Raw genomic sequence first — 20,799 nt, forward strand, 5'->3', positions numbered from 1 at the left:
GTTTCCCTGAGGGGGGTGGGGGGGGGGGGGGGGGGGGGGGTAAGGACATGTCTGAGCCAGATTTACTTATTCAGAAACCACCGATGATGCTTTTGTCTGTCGTTTGCTTACCTTTTTCATCCCAAGCTTGACTAATGACACTATGAAAAAAGTGATTCATGCATTCATATGCATTTATCGCCATATTCCTGACATAAGGCAATGCTTAACGGATTAAATAACAGTTCCGGATGAACAGAACCTCACCCACATCAGCGTGTGCACTCTTGCTACAGATAGTGGTATTTCTGCACACCCCCGAAGGGAGAGACCCATTTTAAGAACCAGAACACGGTCCCAGGATCTGCTACCTGCGTTTCTGTGTGTTGTGTGTGTGCGCGCGCATATGTGTGTGCGTGTGTGTGTGTGTCTGCCTGTTTTTGTTGGAATGACACTGAAGTTGGTCTAATAGGGGTACTGGGAGGGGGAGGGGGGGACGCTATTGGTACTATAGAATTAAGACTGCTGACACATTTCCTGCTCCCCACCCCTTTTCCAGATGAGCGTCTGCTGATCGAGAGGAGCACCCACACGGGGATGATCAACCCCGGGGCCGACTGGCAGGCCATCCCGCACAACGGCGCCACCGCCAGCTTCCAGTACAAGATCCGCGTCCGCTGCGACGAGAACTACTACGGCAGCAAGTGCAACAAGCAGTGCCGGCCGCGGGACGACTACTTCGGCCACTACGTGTGCGACCAGTTCGGGAACAGGGGCTGCATGGAGGGCTGGATGGGCCCGGAGTGTAGAACAGGTGAGCCGGTCTGGAGGTGGCGGGGTGGGTGGGGGCATTGCTCAGAACTGCAAGCTGGTCCAGTGGTGGATTTTGTTGACTACACGAACGAGGAGTACCACAAGACATACTATTGCAAGATCGTTGATTGCAGGAAAAATGAAAAGACGGCACACTGTAAACTTTTGTTAGAGTGTGTCATGTGACATACTCACTATGGCCAGTGAGGCAGGGCGCAGACAGCAGGAGGCGGAGCACGTGGGCTCTAAGGTGCCTGACATCATAAGGGCCCCTGTGAGCAATCAGGTGCCTTTTGTGCAAATATAGAGAGAACCCCAATGTAAAAATCTGCCTTCTGCTCCCTTTTGGTTTCTACTATTCCGAATACCAGACCAAAGGCTCAAGGAACACAGTGATAATGGCGATGAAGGGAAACGTGGTTGATTATGCTCTCAGACTACACGCATGCAGAGTAGTCTGCGAAATATCTAAGAAATATGAGGCTTTCCTCTTTTCTCACCTGTGGACGAGGCTATGTAACGAGGTAGCGTTTTTTAATGATGTAAGAAGAGAAAGGAGAGAAAATTAGACGTGTCAGGTTAATGTGTATTCACACGGCGCTCTCTGTTCCGGCCTTTCTCCTGACGCCCTCTCTCCCCCCCGTTCTGTTTCCACAGCGATATGCAAGCAGGGCTGCAACCTTCTGCACGGTGGCTGCGCGGCGCCGGGGGAATGCGCGTAAGTCCGCGTCCTCGTCGCGACGCTCGCCGCGCGCGGCAGCAGCGCCGCTCGCGGGCGGAAGCCACGCCTGGCCCCCGTGTCAGGCTCCCTGCCCAATTCAGGTTACCCCGGTAACCTCTGGGCACATAGGGAATGCAGGGGTGTGACCTGAGCTTCTACTACTGTAGTGAGCCGCTGGAATACATAGCATGGAAAGTTACCAGTCTCCAGATGTGTGGCTTGAACACGCACGCACACACGCAGACACACATGCACTGACGCGCGCACACACACACACACACACACACACACACACAGACACTCACATCCACAGAAACACACATACATACAAACTGCCCAGACACACATGCACAGATGCACATACACACAAATGCGCACACACACACACGCGCATATACATAGACATTCAGATGCACAGACACGCAGACATACACACACACATGCACTCACACACCAGACATACACATGCACAGACATACACACACACACCAACACACATACGCACACACACACACATACACACAGATACACACACACACAGACACACACACACACAGACGCGCACACACACACACACACACACACACACACACATGAACACACACACACACACACACACACACACACACATGAACACACACACAGACACACAAACACACACGCACGCCTCAGTTCAGACTGGATCAGACTGGCCTCTACAGGCTCATTCCCGATTCACCTGCACCGACTGGGGAGCACTGTGCGTGCGTGTCTGTCCTGCCTGCCTGCCTGCCTGCCTGCCTGCCTGCACACAGCTCCCTTCTCCGTTTCTATGGCTCTGTTTGTGTTTGTGTTTATGCGTTTGCACGAGCAAGTGATTGCTTGCTGCGCCTGGGCGTGTGCTCGAGTGTGCATACTTAAGTGCACACGTGTGTGTGTGTGTGTGTGTGTGTGTGTGTGTTTTTCTATTTGTCGTCCCAGGAAGGCAGAGATTCCATTAAAATGCTTTTATTGACTAGGGCTTCATTGTATTTACTCTTGTGCAATAGCATTTTTATCATATGCAGTTTAGAGTAGCTGTGCTTCGAATGTGATTTTTATGATACACTTGAGATGGGGGGGTGAGGTGTAATCTTAATCGCTCCTGGCCCCCCTTGTTCCCTCGTCCCCTGTGGGGTGCAGTTTGCATCCAGTGGCCATTGTTCCCCTTCCTGTCCCGCAGTCTCTGCAGACTGTTTTCTGCGCCGCGTTTCCTGTCCAGAAGTGACGCGCAGACCCTAGCCCCCCCCCCCCCCCCGCCCCATCCTTGGCGCTTCCTGTCTCCGGCCTGTTTTGGCTGGGGGAACCCCCGTTTGTGCGCACGGTGGAGGACTGCGAGGTCACCCTTTAGCGCCCCCTGTCTGTTAACGGAGGCATTGAATGCTGTTTCCCCCTTCCCCTCTGTGCGAGTAGAAACTGTGGGGCCGAATAGCTTAGATTTCAGTACTTTTGTTTCGCTGAGATTTAATTTTATTCACTGGTTGGGTTGAAAGGCAGATATATGATCCATGCAGAAAATGTTTGTTCTAGGGCTAGGCATGCCTGTTTCCCTAGGGGCGTGGGATGTGCCCAGACTCAAGCCTGCTACATCCACCATAGCAGCATGGCAACCGATGGGGGCCTACCCAAACAGTTCCGCCCTCTTCCACGGTCTGGACCGCCCATTTCAAGCTCTTATGGGAATTCATAAAGGAGAGCGGGCCGTGAAAAAGATGGTTGTATTTATGTCTCTCAACAAGCTCATACAATCTGACTGCCGATTGGCTCATCCGGTTAACGCGCTGTTCCAGTTTGTGGATCCTCCCCTCCCCACGACCTGATACGGAGTTCAGACTGTGCCAGCGCGGATTACGACTGGCCGGTTCGGTTGCTTAGCATCACCAGGAGAGGACTGCTTTAGGTTGATGTAACATTTTACATCACGTGACCTCTTCTGATCAATCAGGCGCCTCCAGTCTCCCTCCACGTGATGCGTGCTGCTCTGACGCAGCGGCTTGACGAGCGGACTGCCGCGTGAAATAAGCGGCGGCTTTGTAGGAGCGCGCGTGCGCGTCCGTGCTCCCCGAACTTACGGAGGAGTGGTTAGACCGGCCTGAAAACACATCTGGATGTTTCAAATTCAGAGAAAAAAAAAAAAGTCATGAAAAATCTTCCCGAGACCTCGGCGACTCTTCAGGCCGTCAGAAGAGGTTGCGTATTTGTGGATGGATTTACAGAAAATGTGCGGTGGCGTTTCCTGCTACATCTGGCACCTGTGTCCCATGGAAGCGGTGACACATTTCTGCTCGCTTCCTGTTAAAATAGGAAATGACACCGTTGCCCCCCCCGCTTCCCCAGTTCACCTCAATTGAGCGTGCCAACCCATTTTATTTCAACCCCGGCAAAGGGGTGCGGCTGCCGCAGTTCCACAGGTGTGGAAGAAAGGGAGGAATCCGTTGGTTCAAGGTCTTCCCGAAATTGGCTTCCGCTGGGCCTTTGCCTCACCCTTCCACTGGAAACCAGATGAGAACATTCTAGAAGGAATGGAGCAGCAGCAGCCGCATGCGTACAGTGTCTGCAAACTCATGGTTCTTCTCCAGTCGTCCCTCCTAGAATCCTGTTAAGAAGCTTAGATCATGAAATGAAAACTCACCCTTTTAAGGCCAGTTCAGACCAAAGATTTGCAACACAAGGAAGCCATTTTGGAATGTTTAAGTGGGGAATTGAGGCGGTGTGAAATAGTGGCGAGTTATAGAATGCAACATACATCAGTGCTGTAGTTATATTTTTCTAGCCAATCGGCGCGCATGGAAGTAACTGCAAACAAGGAAGTGAAGAGAATCATTGCTACGGTAACCGTAAGCAACGTCTCAGCAGGTCAGTTTTCGAATGTTGCAAACAGTTGCAAAGAGTCAGCTTATCGTGTCACAAACCTTTGGTCTGATGTGGAATTTAGAATCACTGTCTGATCTGTTTGGAAAAGTATTCTGTTGTTTTTTTTAGCCTTTTTACTGTGTACAGCCGTTGATGGTTTGCTAGTTTACAGCTAGGAGCTTGGTACTGCTAACCTTTGAATAGAGAGCTACTGTGACCCAACCAATTAGCTAGCCTCTCGATACCCCCTGCCTTCCCTGCCCCGCCCTGGCCCAAAAAAAGGCCACATGGACTTGTTCCTGCCTGTGAAGGTTAACTGACAAAACAGTCCCTTCCACCTGAATGAAGTCACATTGTGCTTGCTGCTTTATCACAACCCAGGGATGGAATTGGCTTTCCTGTGACATAGCAGTTTTAGCCAGTCCATTTTAGCAAAACCTGGAATTACTATTTAGCACCATTTTCATTCATTTCATTTTGTGTGGAACTGACCACTTGACCACTGAATCTCAATCTTTCTCTTGGAAGCGCTCTTGCAGTGGTGCTTATCGTCGCCCTGGTGTTTTGCAGGTGCAAGTACGGGTGGCAGGGGCAGTTCTGCGACGAGTGCATCCCCCACCCGGGCTGCATTCACGGGACCTGCGTCAAGCCCTGGCAGTGCAACTGCGACAAGAACTGGGGAGGCCTGATGTGCGACAAGGGTAAGACCGCCCCCTCCTAAATCAGACCCCCTCCACCTCCTAAATCAGACCCCCTCGGCCTCCTAAATCAGACCCCTTTGCCACAAACCTGGCCTCACCCAAAGGTAGGGCTGGCTTGGTGTAGCCTTAAGAAAACTTCCTAAACTTCCTGAGGACATAATTTATGACTTTGAAGGGGCATTTCTTTGTGCATTCAAACACTGGTGGTCTGTGGCCAAAATGTTGTTTGTTTGCTCTTTTGCTCTGAATTTGTGGCATTTTGGGCTTTACAGTAAATGCATACAGTATTCCTGCAGACTTTTTCCATTTTTACACACCAGTGTGCAGGTCTTTCACATTTTTCTACTTGACAGGAGTTGGAAATATTATACAGATGTATCTAACATGGAAAATTGGAATAAATGGATTTTTCAAAAGTAGTGTACTGTGTGCTAGTACTAGCCTAGTGTTCTGATGAATTTCAGTGTCTGTGGGAGGGGCACTACAGCATGAGCTTTTACCTGATCCCCCCCCCTCTCATGCCCCACCAGTGCCTGGCCTAAATCAGTTTTATTTTCTTTATTTCCAGATCTGAACTACTGTGGGACGCACCGCCCCTGTACCAATGGAGGGACCTGCCTTAATACAGAGCCCGATGAGTACCACTGCGCCTGTCCAGACGGGTACACGGGCAAGAACTGCGAGATCGGTGAGTGGGCTTATAAGTACTCTTATTGAGAAAATACTTTTAAAAATTAATTTAATTTAGTTAATTTAATAGATAATAAATATTATGTTACTGTCATTTATGCTGTTGTTGTTGTTGCTTGTTTTTTTTTCTTCTTGTTAATTATATATTCTTACTGTGGTTGATTATTGTTATCACTACGCTTTGGCAATATGTATTTTTAAATATGTCATGCCAATAAAGCATTTGAATTTGAATTTGAGTGGGCACTGCGGCGGGCACAGCAGCCGTGCCAGGCAACACCTCTGTTGCCTGCGCGCCAGTCGCCGGCCCGCTCGAGCGGTTCGGCTCAGTTTGAGGGGCGGGGGGGTTGTGGGGCGGAGCTGGCTGCGGGGAGGCGGAGCTTCGCTTGTCTGAAACGGCGCCTCTCTTGGTCTGTCTGTCCGCCGCGCAGCGGAGCACGCCTGCACGTCCAACCCCTGCGCCAACGCGGGCACCTGCCACGATGTCCAGTCTGGTTTCCAGTGCCAGTGTCCCCCGGGGTGGGGCGGGCCCACCTGTGCCGAAGGTGAGCTCTCCTCCCGCGCCCCCCCCCCCCCGCAGAAGCCCCTCCCACCGGGCATCAGCGGACGTCTCCGCCCCCGTGGCTCTGGCTGGAGCGGGAGAGTTTCCCTCCAGAACTGTGTAGTGTGGAGGCCAGTGACACGCATCACAGAGGCCTGTGTAACCTGAGTGCTGGCATGCGGGCAGCGGGTTTAAAACTGAACCTGCCACTTCACATGAGATGGTCCGCTGTCAACAGGCACCCTGCCCGCCTTACTAAGTGGTGCAGTGGGCTTTTCGAACACTGCATTCACAGGCGTGTGTGTGCGTGCACACACAGACACACACACACACACACACACGCGCACACCCATCCATCCACCCTCCCACCCACGCACATGTAAACCTCACGCACTCCCAACACACACTTGCTCTCCCTCTCTTAGCTGTGTTTTTCGAGAGCCCCGTGCCACGTTATCTGCCCAGGCAATGTCGCCAAAGCAACCGGGGCTACCCCTGTCTCCACGGCAGCCTTCTGATGTGTGGGTGTCGTTTCCGCCACGGCTCCAGATACTCCTTTCCCTCCCCGCGCGTGCGCCCTCCCCCTCTCTTCCGGCCTCGGTCCAGCGCTCTCCCGCCCGTCTTTAATAGTGCCTGGATTACACAAACGGTAATCATGTTAGAGCGCAAAGTCGGAACGGTGTTTTCACAAAAGTTTAAGGCTCTTAACTGCAGGCCTGCCACTGCGTTAGTCCTGCATCTCCCAACGAGCCAAGCTCCTCAAATAGGCTTAGGCCTCGTTTTAAATGTATTAAATGTGCGTTAATGTGTTATGTTTAAATGTATTAGGAACGGCTCGCCTACCTCTGGGTGCTTTTGCGGGAAGGGCTCATCTTGCAGTACTCCGTCTCTACGCCGAGTCTACGCCGGGTTAGTTAGTGTCAGTAGCGTAGTGCTTTAGAACTTCACGCAGGTTGCGTAGTGAACGGTGTTAGCTGTACTGCCCTGCACGTTGAAGCCACCTGAATTGGGCTCCGATGAGAGCGTGTGTGTGAGTGTGTTTCTGCTTTTGTGTGTCCGTGCGCCGGTGTCCGCGTGAGAGAGCGCGTGGAGGGTTCGAGTGCTGATCAATGCGGTCTGTTGTGCTTTGCGTTTCAGACTTGGACGAGTGTGCGTCCAACCCTTGCGCCCAGGGCGGGACCTGCATTGATGCTGAGAATGGGTTTGAGTGCCTCTGCCCCCCACAGTGGGCGGGGAAGACCTGTCAGATAGGTAAGAGAGGCGTGAGCCTGGGAGTGTGGGGGGGGGGGGGGGGCGGTGGGGGTGTGTCAAGGGCAAAGTTGAAAAGGAAATGCTGGCTGCACAAGATTTTGGCTCTTTGGTTCGGTTTGGCTCTTATGCCTGCAATGGGACGGGCTGCATTGTGTGTGTGTGTGTCTGTGTGTGTGTCCATGCGTGTGCGTGCGTGTGTGTGGGCGTGCATGAGGGCATGCGTGTGTGCATGCGTGCGTGCGTGTGTGCGTGTGCACTGTGTGCCCTTCCTGTCATAGTAAGTCCGCTGGAGTCACAGATTCCTAATTTGATCAGGCTGCATGGGTAAAGCTGGATATTATCAGTAACCCGATCCAGGTAAGCAGAGTAAATCTATAAATAATGCATACCCTGGCAACGACTATTCACAGGAGTAAATTTAAACCAAAAGGGTGTGTGCATCTGGGGTGGGGGGAGGTTTATATTTGACTCCAGACAGGGTATGAGGGGTGTTACCATTTTTACGTTTGTATTTATCTTTTGGCCCCCGGCCCCGCCCCCCCCCCCGCCATTGCCATTGCCATAGCCATAGCGCGCGGTACGTTGAGGAAGGCGAGCTGGAGAGGATACGGTGTTATTCTGTAAACAAGACCGAGCGGAGGCCCGCGTCTCACTCGCTGACATGAGAAATGCTCGGGTCCGTCTCCCCTCCCGCTTCTCCGGCAGTACCTGAACGAGGGTGTCGTGTTCCCCCCCCCCCTCCCCCCCCCTCCCATCGCCCCCCCCCTTCCCGAGAGGACAGGTGCGCCCGCGGGGAGAGCCAATTTACGAGCCCCTCGGCCCTTATGAATATTTTAAGTCCCCGAGGAACGTGTTGTTTTTCCTTCGGTCAGGGGCGTAGCAGGGCTCTCTCTTTAATTCAGCCGTAAACTAACTGGTGGCCTCGTCCTGCCGTTGGCCGAGGGTCAAGAGATACAGGGCACCGCCTGGGGCCATTTTGAATGAGATTGTCAATTTGGTCGTGTTGTGCCTGAACCTGCAGTTGATTGGATGTTGCTGGAGTAAGGGGGGGGCGGGTCTTAGTCTTGTTCGGTGAGCTTTCTCCTGGCCCCCTACCTCAGGGATTCCCGGTGCTGGGTCTCATTCTCAAGCCTCTCTCTACCTCTCTCTCTCTTTCTCTCTATCTCTGTATTCTCCGTTTCACAGATGTTAATGAGTGCAGGGGGAAGCCTTGCCTAAATGCTTTCTCTTGCAAAAACTTGATTGGTGGATATTACTGTGACTGCTTTCGCGGATGGGCGGGACAGAACTGTGATATCAGTCAGTATAAAAGCCGTAGTCTCGGTGCTCTCTTCTCTTATAAGCCTTTAAAAGCCCTGTCACCTGTCTGCTTGCACCAGCCGCCACCCCACCGTTCTCCTGTCTCTCATAAACCCTGAAGGTCGCACTCTCTGCACTTCCTGTCCAGGCTCTTTCTTCTTCTGCGCAAAAACACTTGATCAAAGAGATGGGAAATGTACATTTGCACTACTCAAACTTTCCAACTGTTACCGCTCACGCACGTAGTTAACAAAACTCACTGCGTGTCATGTGGAAAACAAGTCTCCGTGTCTTGATTTACGGTTGAAAAATTAACCTTGCAGTGTCTGCCGAGGCTGTCTGGAGATGCATAACCGCATGTCTGCTTCTTCCTGCATTTTAAGTCTAATTTTGTTTTTGATTGTGGTCTACCTGCCTCCTGGATTACCGCTCAAACTAACCCGAAGTCGCTTTTGACTGCAGTTTATTGCCCAATGTATCAGAAATGTTGTTGACCGTATCTTACTCTAATTTGTTTTTCTTTTTATTTGTAACCGCAGAAGTGAACGGTTGCCGCGGACAGTGCCAGAATGGAGCCACGTGTCAGGTAGGCCTCCTTACCTTCCGCCGGGCTGAGAAAGTAGGCCGTTGGTACGTCCCAGAATATCCACCTGTGTTACAATAACCAGGTGTACGTAACCACAACCTCAATGAAGACCGAGTTGAGCACAAAGGCAATGACAGGAAAATGGGAGTTTCCGATCCTAAAGATGCAAAACACTCTGTATACCAGCACAGCACAGGTTGCACGATCTCACCAGGGGCCATTTTCCTCTCTCTCTCTCTCTCTCTCTCTCTCTCTCTCTCTCGTGTGCAGGAGGGGCCTCGAGGGCACTACTGCCTCTGCCCGCCGGGGTTCGTGGGTAAACGGTGCGAGATCGGGCGGAACGCGTGCGACAGCGGGCCCTGCCGGAACGGCGGCCGCTGCCGCCCGGCGCAGGACGGCTACGCGTGCGAGTGCCCGGCGGAGTTCACCGGGCCCGCCTGCGAGGTGAGAGGGGGCGGGGCTACGCCACGGCTACGCCCCGCGCCGGGGGCGACGGTCCGAGATAAGAGCGCGGGATTCTGATGCGCACAGTGCGAGGGGGAGTTTGTCACGGGGTTGTTGTTTAGTTGGAGGAGGGGGTTAGGGCGTTGGGAGGGGGAGGGGTTGGGGGGGGGGCATTTCCTCAGACTTAGCGGCTGGCACTCGGCGGCTAACCGCCACTTTTCTAAATCGCTCCGATGCGTGAGGATTGCTGATCGGGGGCCAGGCTAAAAATACAACCCATTCCATCTTGAATGAGGCAACTTAACTTGGGATGTGCTGGCACTGCCCTCTCTCCTTGCCCGGGAAATGGACAAAATCACCGAATAGTGTTTTTTTTTTTTTTTATCTGGCTGATAAAATATTTGTTGTTCTAATTTTAAAGCTTTAGTCTTTGTCAATCAGTCTTCGGGCTTCAAGTAATTGTCAGTTTAATAGTGCAGTTACTGCTTTGCATTTTAATATTATTAGCTTTATATATTGATATTATGTCTTTGTTCTGAGCTGTATACTATGGTGAAATCACTAAAATGACAAAAGCTAATTTGTGCAGTGAGAAGCAGTCACTTCGCAGAGCCCTTTAAGACAATAGGAACCTTGCACTTCCACAGGGGGGACACTACTAAAGTAATTATTTTTCTGACGTGCTGCTGAAAGGTTTGTGTGTTCGCATACACAGGTGAACAGAATGCTGAACCCCTGCAGCCCCAGCCCCTGTCAGAATGGGGCGTCCTGCCACAGCCTGTCTGGAGATTACTACTGCGCCTGTACGGAGGGGTACGAGGGGAAGGACTGCTCCCAGCCCAAGGACCACTGCAGCACCGCCCCCTGCGAAGGTACGGACTGTGATTGGCCCGCGGCGCTGTCGCACGTGACGAATCGCCAGTCGTATCGCTTGAATCGCACAGGGTCCCGTGATTCACTCCCGCGTGTCTGATTTTTACCCTTGCTAGTGATCGACAGCTGCACCATCGCCGTGGAGACCAACAGCTCGGGGGACGTGGTGCGGCGCATCACGTCCAGCGTGTGCGGCCCGCACGGGCGCTGCGTCAGCGAGCCCGCCGGAAACTTCACCTGCGCCTGCCAGCCGGGCTTCACCGGGGCCTACTGCCACGAGAGTACGTCCCCAACATCGCCCGTCTCGCTGCCGTCCTTCCCCTCCGCCTCCTCCTCCTCCTCCTACTTTCCCTCCTCTTCACCGCTGCCCCTGTCTCCCTTTCAGACGTCAACGACTGCGCGGCCTTCCCCTGCCGGAACGGCGGCACCTGCGTCGACGGGGTCAACTCCTTCCAGTGCGTGTGCCCCGAGGGCTGGGAGGGCCGTCTGTGCGACCTGAGTGAGTGTAACCTCCGACCTCCGACCCCTGACCCCCTGAACCCCTCCGCTCTCTCCCCCCCCCCCCCCCTTCTCTGACGGCGCCCTTCTCTTCTTCCCCTCGCGCGGCAGACGTGAACGAGTGCGGCCGTGACCCCTGCAAGAACGGCGGGCGCTGCGTGGACCTGTTCAACGACTTCTACTGCGACTGCGCCGACGGCTGGAAAGGCAAGACCTGCCATTCCAGTGAGTGCCCGCCTCCCCGCGCCACCCTGTAGTGCCCCCTGTCCTTTCCTTCAGGTCCATCTCCCCTTCAGTCTCTCTCCCTCTCTTTCTCTTTGTACACACAGACAGACACGCATGCACACAGATATGTGTGTGTGTATGTACATATGTATGCATATATAGTGCTCATGTATGTCTCTGTGGGGGTGTCATTATGAATGTGTGTCTGTGTTTGGGAATTCACGGTAGGTGTTGTGTGCCGCTGACTCATCTTTTGGTGTGTGTGTGTGTGTCTGTATTCGCTTTGTCAGGGGAGAACCAGTGTGATGCCAGCACATGCCGAAATGGAGGCACCTGTTATGACCATGTTGATTCCTTCCACTGCACCTGTCCCCCAGGGTGGGGGGGCAGCACCTGCAACACAGGTGAGTCTTACCTGCCTGGGAGGGGAGGGAGTGAGAGAAAGAGTTCCTTCAGCATACAGAAAATAGATTAGATTATTCAAGCCTACAGTATACGAATATAATATATATGAATGCATTGTTGACACACAAGTGAACATGACATTGTTTTTATTAAATTCTATTTTTTTTAATGTATGTTTATGGCCCTCTGATAACCTTCCACATAAATTGACCTGCGAAATCCTGCTAAATTAACACAGGAATGATAGTTGAAGGAGACATGTTGTTGAAATAAAGTAACAAGCCATAGAACTCTGCACCGTCCTCTCCTCACCAGGCATTTAAAGTGCCCTTCAGTTCAGCAAAGTCAGGGATATGTCAAACACTGCCACAAAATAGCTGGCCAGAAAATAAGTTGTTTTGGAAGTATGTGAAAATGTATTAACGCTCCTGCTCCTCCAAATTTTAGCCAAAACCAGCCCATGTGCATCAGGCCCCTGCGAAAATGGGGGTACCTGTGTGGGAGGCGGAGACTCCTTCACCTGCATCTGCAAGGATGGCTGGGAGGGGCCTACCTGTGGGCAGAGTAAGGCTACAATTCCCATGACCCCCCACCCCTACAGCAGGGTTCCTATTCTGCATGAGGAGTTTAGAACTCTCTTTTCCTTTCTGTTCTCAGAGGCTATTAAGATGGCCGCTTTCTTTCCTGATAGCTGACATTTATTTTTGCAGGTAGTGAACAAAAAATGGAAATGTAGTTGTCAATTGTAGTTCACTGATAATTTGTTACCATCATTAGGCCACTCCTTTTTTTGATGAAACTGGCTGCTTTCACCAAAAGTTTTCGGTGAAAGAGAAAAAAAAAAGAGATTTACAACTGTCATGGCTTGCACTTCAAATAATGCATCAAATCTTGGAGCGTTGTTTCTCTTTGCCAGTAACATCTTTCCCTGCAAATTTCACGCTGACATCACCTCAGATGCCATTGTTCCTGAAACATTAGCAAGTTCAATTGTTTTGGTCACTGAACCCACCACCATATGCACCCTATCAATCACCCTTCTTTCAAAGTCATTGAGGTGTCCTCTTTCAGTCATTGTTAGCATAATTATAGGCAACCAGGCATTGTAAAGCATGGTCCTATGCTTGGAGGTAATGTAATTTGCTTAGTTAATGAATGAGCCATACTTGTATGGTAGCCTTTGCATTGCATATACGTGTTGTTTCTCATGTATTCTGCGGTTTTCTTTCTTGTTTACTACCTGTGGATGGAATATTCCATTTAATGCTCATAACCAAATGTTTTAGATGACGGAGTGCACAAGGGTATTGCTGAGAGTATGGCAGTGAACAGTAGTAATGGGAGAATTAGGTTTATTGAACCTCAAAATGGAGGGATATGACCGGATTTTAATGGCAGCTCAATTACATGTAATTGTACTCTCTTTTCTTTCTTTGTCTCTTCAGACACCAATGACTGTAATCCTCACCCCTGGTAAGTGGAGCTTGGGTTTAACAGCTACTTTTGTTGTTATGTTGCTGTTGATGTTGTTATAAATGGTTGCTGGTCCTCCTTTAAAAAAGAATGGGGGCATGTTGTAAGGCTGGTATGGAGCGCTGGTGAACGTTTGCGTTTGAGGAGTTTGTGCATGCGTTTTGGATTGGAGTGGGGTGGACTGTTTGTTCAGTGAGATGCCTCTTTTTTGCTTCTCGGCAGCTACAACGGTGGCATCTGTGTGGACGGGGTCAACTGGTTCCGCTGCGAGTGTGCGCCAGGATTTGCCGGGCCTGACTGCCGTATCAGTGAGTACCTGAGGAGCAGGGGGCTGGGGGTACGGTGGCCCTGAGACAACATCTCGGTCTCAGCTTGTCAGACTTAGCTGAACATCCATTAGCCCTAGCTATACTTCAATCAGAGAGGTACTGCCGTAATCATTGGGTAGTTAAATTCACTGATATTGTGTTTATTTTCAACAGTTGTTAGCATGCTGTGACCTGAATTCCTGAATACCTTTTAGAAGTCATCACCGCAACTGTGACAATTATTATTTATGTAAAATGCATGCAACTAATCTGCGCTTCACAGTGAACATAAAGTACAGACTGACGAAGGTATCGCTTAGACTGATGGATGTGGAGCTTAATGAGATGAGCTGAGCCTGAGATGTATTCTCAGGGGCACCGTTTTGGGGAGGGGAAGAAACGTCAGATTAGAGGGGCGGGCCTTGAGACTTCTGCAGAGTGGTCTTGAGAGTGTTGGTGGTGTTGAGTGTTGGTAGTTGGTAGTGTTGCAACCACCCCCTGCCCCCCCCCCCCCAATGAGGTTCACTCACCCCACAGCAGTGTACAGTTTGTGCTGGTTGTACCGTGAAAGAGGACAAATATCGGAGAAAGGAGTGTGGTGAGATGAGGGAGATGTGTAAACTCAGGTGTTCCTGGCTGGTCAAGCTCTACTCTCCTCTCCTCTCTGTAGATAATAATGTATGCCAATAACCAGCATTCAGTCAGCGTTCTTGGTTGGTCTTTGTGCACCAGCCCCTTGTGAAGTGTTGTATGTTGACACAAGGTTCTCTTCACCTTAGACATTGACGAATGCCAGTCGTCACCGTGCACCTACGGGGCCACCTGTGTGGACGAGATCAACGGGTTCCGCTGCATCTGCCCGCCGGGCTTGGCCGGCCCCCGCTGCCAGGAGTGTGAGTGCCACCCGGGGGGCGGAGCCTAGTCATGGGACAGGGCCATGTGACTGGCCTATTGTATCATTATCCTCCCTTTGGAACCTCCCATTCCTTTTAGTTGGAGGAATTAGACAACATTTTGAAAAGATTTATTTATCCAACTCAAGCAGGGAAGCATATTCCTGTGAATTATGCCTAGATCTACACAGTTAGAGGTTCAGTTTAATAGAAATGCGTGAGTACAACAGATACACAAGCCATGTGAACTGAGAACTGAAGGATGTGTGTCTGAGCATTGGCCAATGGGTGACCAGGCTGCATTGTGTCATTCAGTTGTCGGAGTCGAGATGGCCTGTCACCATGCTGGGCTGCAGTTCCCCCATGGGACACGGTGGGAAGAGGAGTGCAACGCCTGCCAATGCAGCAACGGCAATGTGGGCTGTACCAAGGTAAGCCCCGCCCTCACACTCCCCTCTCACTCCCATCATTTAAGTGAGTGCTGACATTTCTTTTAGAAAGAAAAAATGGTGTTTTCATGTGGTCCTGTGTGAGTGTGTGTGAGACCCTTTCTGCATCTGCCATGCAGGTGTACTGTGGGCGTCGGCTGTGCCTCCACCAGGGGGCGCCAGACCAGGATGGTCAGAGCTGCCCTGGGGGGCAGGAGTGTCTCGACCACCCCTTCCTGACCTGCTTTTCCCCTCCCTGCGGGCAGTGGGGCGTCTGCTCCTCGCCTGAACCCCCGCCCGCCGTCCACACCAGGTGCAAGCCTAACACCGGTTACCTGGACAACCAGTGCGCCAGGATCACGCTCGTCTTCAACAGGGACAAAGTGCCGCAGGTGAGAACCACGGTCGTCTCCTACGCCAAACCATGTAGATAAGGCTTTACATCAGGGGCCAGCGGCTAAGGTTGGCCTCAGGCCAAAGTTACTAGTTGCTGGGCCAGCACAGTTACCCAATGAATAAGACTTTCATTAGCCCTACGCTACAAATTGTGCATAAAATCATTGCATCTCTGTTCCTTCAGTGGTGGGGATTCTGGGGAATATGCTGCGTAGGCTTTCCATGTGTCACAATTAGGCTGCTAGGCTGTTGTAGGATAGCCATTGTTGGGGAAGCCAGTCTTGTCTTTGGGGTTCCCGCAGCAGACGGCTGCAACAAACAGCAGGCATGTAGGGTGGCCCAGGATGGGAGGGATTTCAGTCGATAGGATGTCCATGTTTTTCTGCGTGCTACCAATCCCCTCACCCGTCAGTTGATTGTTCTGTTTAGCACTCGAAGACTGGCTGCACATTCATGTCCTTTTTAGATTCGGTACCTATGCAAGTTTGGCTGCTAGTTGGTAGGCTGCAGAATGAAACAAAATTAAATCTCTTACCCTGATTTCAGAGGAGGGCATTTGCTTGCCTTTGCTTTGACCAAGGCGGTTTTAGCAATGAGCATGACCCTGTTCAGATGTGGTGTTCCAGGTTGACAGTTAGAAAATGTAAAAAATATTACACATAAATATTATTAGACATGTGTCGGAGCGCCAGAGCTGGAAACCCTGTGCTCTGTGTGGAGCCCAACTCTGGGTCCTGGGTTCCGGTGGTTCAATCTCAACTATTTGTGTGTGCTGGCTGCAGGGAACCACAGTGGAGAACATTTGTGCCGAGCTGCGGTACCTTCCCACGGCTCGAACCCTGGCACGTGAACGGGCCCTGCTCTTGCTGTGCGACCTGTCCCACTCCAACCGGGATGCCGTGGAGGTGGCCATGGTAAGTCCTCCCCTATGACCAACTCTCCTCTCTGATTCTTATTAGTCAGGTGTGTTCATTTGCTTCTTTGCTGCAAATATAAAAGATATTTCAGTATCTTGCTTTGATTCTAAGCTCTTGATTGCCTTTGGAGGAAAATCTGTCCGACAGATTAGAAACACTCTTCAGGAGGATGTCTCGGATGTGTAAGTGCCTGTTGTCTGCAGAAGACTTCATGAACAGAACTACTATGTAGAGGCTACACTACACTGAAAGATGTAAACCAGTTGTTAGCCGCAAAAACAAATGGCCAAATGCCTCCACATCCATTGGACTGTGTTTCATCCTACAGCAAGACAATGATCCCAAACTTACTCCTAAAAACTAAACAGATAAAAACTGGAAAATTCTTGGCTGGCTAAGTCATGCACCTGATCTGAATCCAATTGAACATGCATTTCATATACCATACAAGTGAGAAATTAAGACTAGCCCCTGAAACAAGCAAGAGCTGAACATGACAGGACAGGCCTGGCTGAGTGTCACCAGAGAAGATACTCAGTACCTGGTGATCTCTATGAGTCACAGATCTCATGCAGTCACGGCATGCCAATGATATGCAAGGAAATACTGAACACGACTACTTTCATTTGGTGCCTATGTATTAATGTAATTTATACATGGGGAAACCAAAGTGTATAAAATACCCTTAAATACAATAAAATTACATAAATATGTCTTTGTCCCAGATATTATGGAGCTCACCGTATATATATTTTAACATAATTCAACATTTTTCGCACGGAAGTGACAATAACTGGCGTTTTCCAGTACAGAGAATATTCCTTAATTAAGGATGTATTGAGTTGGTGCCTGGTGCATTGTCATGCTGAAACAGGAAAGGACCTTCCCCAAACTGTTGGGGAAGCACAAAATCACCTAGAATGTGATTGTATGCTGTCGCATGAGCCTTCACTGGAACTGAGAGGCCTAGCCCAAACCATGAAAAAAATCCCCTGACCAAGGGGCGTCCAGATTTGACTTTTACTGTAGTCATATAGTGTACATGACCGCTTTGGGGCTGCACTGGCATGCTTAACCCCTCCCCTTTGCCCGCCCCCACTCCAGTCCTTCCTGCAGGATGAGCCGGACTCCAGTCTAATTCAGGAGGCTGCCAGCGCAATGGTCAACGCCCTGTCTGTCCGCCACAACAGCACCATCATGGTGGCCGTCGTCGAGGTCAAAGTGGAGACTCAAAGTGGTTCCCAGTCACTGGGTGAGTGATGGTCTTGTGAGCACACCCCTCTTCACTGGGGGGAGGGGGTTAGTATTAGTCCTACTCCTCCCACTCTTTTTAGTTAATGAATCACATCCTTCAATTAATTAATGGGTCACATCCTTTAATTAGTCTCTGTAATGGAAGAAAGGGATTCATATGATTCATGAACTTGATTGAGAAAGGTAGAACAACTTTTGTTTACCATTTATCTTCACTAGTGTTCTACTGCCTACACTGCCTTTGGTCTATAACAAAGGCATTAGAGCACAGTGTAACCCTTACCATTCATTGTACTTCATTAAAAATGAGATGAGATGAGAAAATTATTTGATGCTTCTTTACCTTTTACCTTTTTAATTTCCTCTGAATTCTAAATTTGCCCACTGTTTGCTGATACTTACCATTCTGCCATTCCCTGACTAGCTGATATAAACCATGGTTTTTATGTCTGGAAGGCCATCTTGGCCTATTTGTTTGACTGGGCTATTTGTCAAGGGGGAGCAAAATCCAACCCTCAGTCATGCATTGCTGGTGTAACTCTACCTCTCTTTTGCTCTCTGCTCTCTCTCTGTCTATCCCCTTCATCTCTCTCCCCTTTCTCTCTGTCTCTCCCTCCCTCCCTTTCGCTCTCCCTCTCTCCATCCCTCCCTTTCTACCCCTCTATACCTCCCTCACTCTCTCCATCCCTTCCTCTCTCTCACTCCCTCTGCCTTCCCTTTCTCTCCCTCTCTTACCCCTTCTCTCTCTCTCCCCTCCCTCTCTCCACCCTCTCTCTCCTTCTCTGTCACTCTCACCCCCTTCTCCCTCTCTCCCCCCTCTCTCCCTGGCAGACCCCCTCGTGCCCGCGCTCTGTGCCGTCTTCGTTGCCCTGTGGGTTCTGTGCCTGGCCCTCTGCCTGTGGTGGACGCGGAAGCGGAGAAAAGCGCGCGAGCGAGGTCGGGCGCCGGTCGAGGAGAGCGTCAACAACCAGTGGGAGGCGCTGCGCCCCGTGGGCCCGCGGCACAAGGACAACAGGGACGTTCAGTACGAATGCAGGAAGCTCATGATCTCCCCGAATAGGACTTGCGATGGGGAGGAGGAGGAGGAAGAGGAGGAGGAGGAGGAGGGCGGCCCATCAGGTGGCCAAATGGAGGTGGACAAGTGCCGCTCCGGCAAACCCCTCCCCAAAACCACGTCACCGGCCAAAACAGAGGTTGTCTACACCATCAGCACCCCTTTGAAACTACCCCACCGGACGGTCTACAGCCCCAAGGACAACCGCTGTAAAAATATCAACACTGTCGCTTCAGGCAAGGAGGTGAAAGAACTCTGCGTATGAGCTGGCAAGATGGGACGTAGGAAGGAGGAGACCTAAATGAAACATTTCTCTCTGTTATTTCCAAAAAATTTCACTGGAAAAACTTTTCTTGGTCTACATCATTTCAGGGCACACCGATGACGCGGAGGAGGAGCGTTTTTGATTCTCACGTACCGACTTAAAGAAAAGCTGCTGTTCAGCAGACGTGACGGGAGATGCCGTGCCATCAGAAAAAGAACAAACGGCGTGAAGTTGGAGGAAAGGAGGAATTTTTGTCTGCGGGCCGTGATGGTTTTGATTTGGGAGAGGGTCCCCGTCGCCACCCCTCCCGAGCGCATGTACAGTACTACAGAGCAGGGGCGTTCCCCCCCCCCCCCCCCCCCCCCAAAAGACTTGCGGCACAAACGCTGACCTTCAAGGACCAATCAGCCGGCAGCTCGCCCCTTTCCTGGACTGTGCCGTGCTGCCCGCCAGTCTAGTTTGTATCCGGCAGGACCCTCTGCCTCCATAGTGGCCTTTCACCTTTTCGTTGTCTTCTCTCAATGTTTGCAAAAAATTGCAGTATTTCTGTTGGTTGCAAGTGCCTTCAGTCCCTTGTTTTTCCTATTGTAAGCATTCAGATAAAGGGAAAGCCTCCACGCAGCTTACCATATCACCTAAAGGTATTTGATTAAGAAAAAGAAAAAAAAAAGTTAAAAGTATACGTGTGTATATATGTACATAATAGAGGAGCCGCTGTGTATATTTGAATTTGGTAACTTAAGACAGGTCACACTTTTTTATTATTATTGTTATAATTATTGGTTTTTATGATTTCATTGTTTTTTTTTTTACTATGCCATCCTTTTTTTATTTATGCTGGTTGACAAAGGCATGTTTTATAGCGAAGAAATTGTACAGCTCCTCTACCCAACCCTCAGAGCATTAATATAATCTATGAGCATCTTATTTCTTTTGGTTTTTTTAATGTTTATTTTTTTAAAGAGATGTCATACTTAAATATTGTGTGATGTACGCTGACGTGTCCGTTTATAAGTTTGCTGTCCTGTCCCTGTTCTTGGGGAAAATCCTGTGGAGTCCCCCAGAAGGCTGTGGGGCCGTGTGGCTGTGTGGCCACTTTAGTTTATGAACCCTGTCCAATGACATCACACTAACACATCTGTGAGCTCACTTTTGTTTGCATTTGGGTTTAAACCGAACGAAGGGAACCCCTCTGAATTTCTGTTTGCATTATTGTTTGTGCTGTTCCAGAACGAGGGCTGACTGGAGACGTCTACCCGATAAAACAAAAGTGTTTTACCTCAGGTAGTTGATATGATTTTGGTTGTATGTTTTCTTTTAAATGTTAGCCTTGAACAGCATCTCATTTCAGTATTTGGGACAAAATAAAAGAATATTTCAGAAAATAAAACAAACTGGTTAAACATGTTGAAATTAAAAGAAACATGTGTCAGTATGGAGCTGAATGTTCAAACCATCAATATGCACAAAAAGATCATGCAAAAGCCATTTGGTTTGTTTAGTGGAATTTTGTTTGTTCTTAAAAAATAAACCGACATATTAAAACATTTCATGACACTGTCCTTCAGACATTTTGTTTCAGCTGGTGTTCAGGACAATGTGAGATGGAGGAAGCTGAACAGACTAAGAGGCGTGGTGCAGAGAGATCCACACTGACCTGAGATCCACTTATCTGTATTAGCTCACCCTATACTGATATTCCCAGAAAACAAAACAAAATCAAGTCTTCATTGCCAAAAGAATCAGCTAAATGTTTTTTTACCTATGAGTTTTGGGAAAACAAGTCATGAGGACTTACAGCATTGAGAAGCCAGAATTCTATCCTTGCCCTTGTGGTAAAAAAAGTGCTGCAGCCGGAGTTAAGGACGACTGTAGATCAATACAGGAAATTCAGCCTGATACAGACCAGCCAAT

General features: G+C 50.1%; 1 protein-coding gene across 4 annotated transcripts in view; it reads left to right on the top strand.

The window, feature by feature from the left end:
- The window catches only part of LOC118230446 (protein jagged-2-like), a 38,656-nt gene extending 18,219 nt beyond the window's left edge, over positions 1-20,437 (top strand). For 2 of the 4 annotated variants that reach the window (XM_035423473.1, XM_035423470.1), the window contains 23 exons: positions 539-793; positions 1,450-1,510; positions 4,955-5,085; positions 5,654-5,773; positions 6,207-6,320; positions 7,454-7,567; positions 8,753-8,866; positions 9,406-9,452; positions 9,723-9,896; positions 10,612-10,768; positions 10,886-11,050; positions 11,155-11,268; positions 11,379-11,492; positions 11,783-11,896; positions 12,345-12,461; positions 13,343-13,370; positions 13,593-13,678; positions 14,458-14,571; positions 14,887-15,002; positions 15,140-15,391; positions 16,178-16,309; positions 17,417-17,564; positions 18,398-20,437. In XM_035423473.1, coding sequence (XP_035279364.1) covers positions 539-793; positions 1,450-1,510; positions 4,955-5,085; positions 5,654-5,773; positions 6,207-6,320; positions 7,454-7,567; positions 8,753-8,866; positions 9,406-9,452; positions 9,723-9,896; positions 10,612-10,768; positions 10,886-11,050; positions 11,155-11,268; positions 11,379-11,492; positions 11,783-11,896; positions 12,345-12,461; positions 13,343-13,370; positions 13,593-13,678; positions 14,458-14,571; positions 14,887-15,002; positions 15,140-15,391; positions 16,178-16,309; positions 17,417-17,564; positions 18,398-18,885 — 3,275 coding nt within the window. In that variant the 3' untranslated portion in view covers positions 18,886-20,437. The remainder of the gene's footprint in view (positions 1-538; positions 794-1,449; positions 1,511-4,954; positions 5,086-5,653; positions 5,774-6,206; positions 6,321-7,453; positions 7,568-8,752; positions 8,867-9,405; positions 9,453-9,722; positions 9,897-10,611; positions 10,769-10,885; positions 11,051-11,154; positions 11,269-11,378; positions 11,493-11,782; positions 11,897-12,344; positions 12,462-13,342; positions 13,371-13,592; positions 13,679-14,457; positions 14,572-14,886; positions 15,003-15,139; positions 15,392-16,177; positions 16,310-17,416; positions 17,565-18,397) is intronic. The other 2 variants (XM_035423472.1, XM_035423471.1) reach the window with 2 other exon arrangements.
- The last annotated feature ends 362 nt before the right edge of the window (positions 20,438-20,799 follow it).

This window comes from Anguilla anguilla, chromosome 6 (genome assembly GCF_013347855.1).
Source record: "Anguilla anguilla isolate fAngAng1 chromosome 6, fAngAng1.pri, whole genome shotgun sequence".
NCBI classification, from domain to species: domain Eukaryota; kingdom Metazoa; phylum Chordata; class Actinopteri; order Anguilliformes; family Anguillidae; genus Anguilla; species Anguilla anguilla.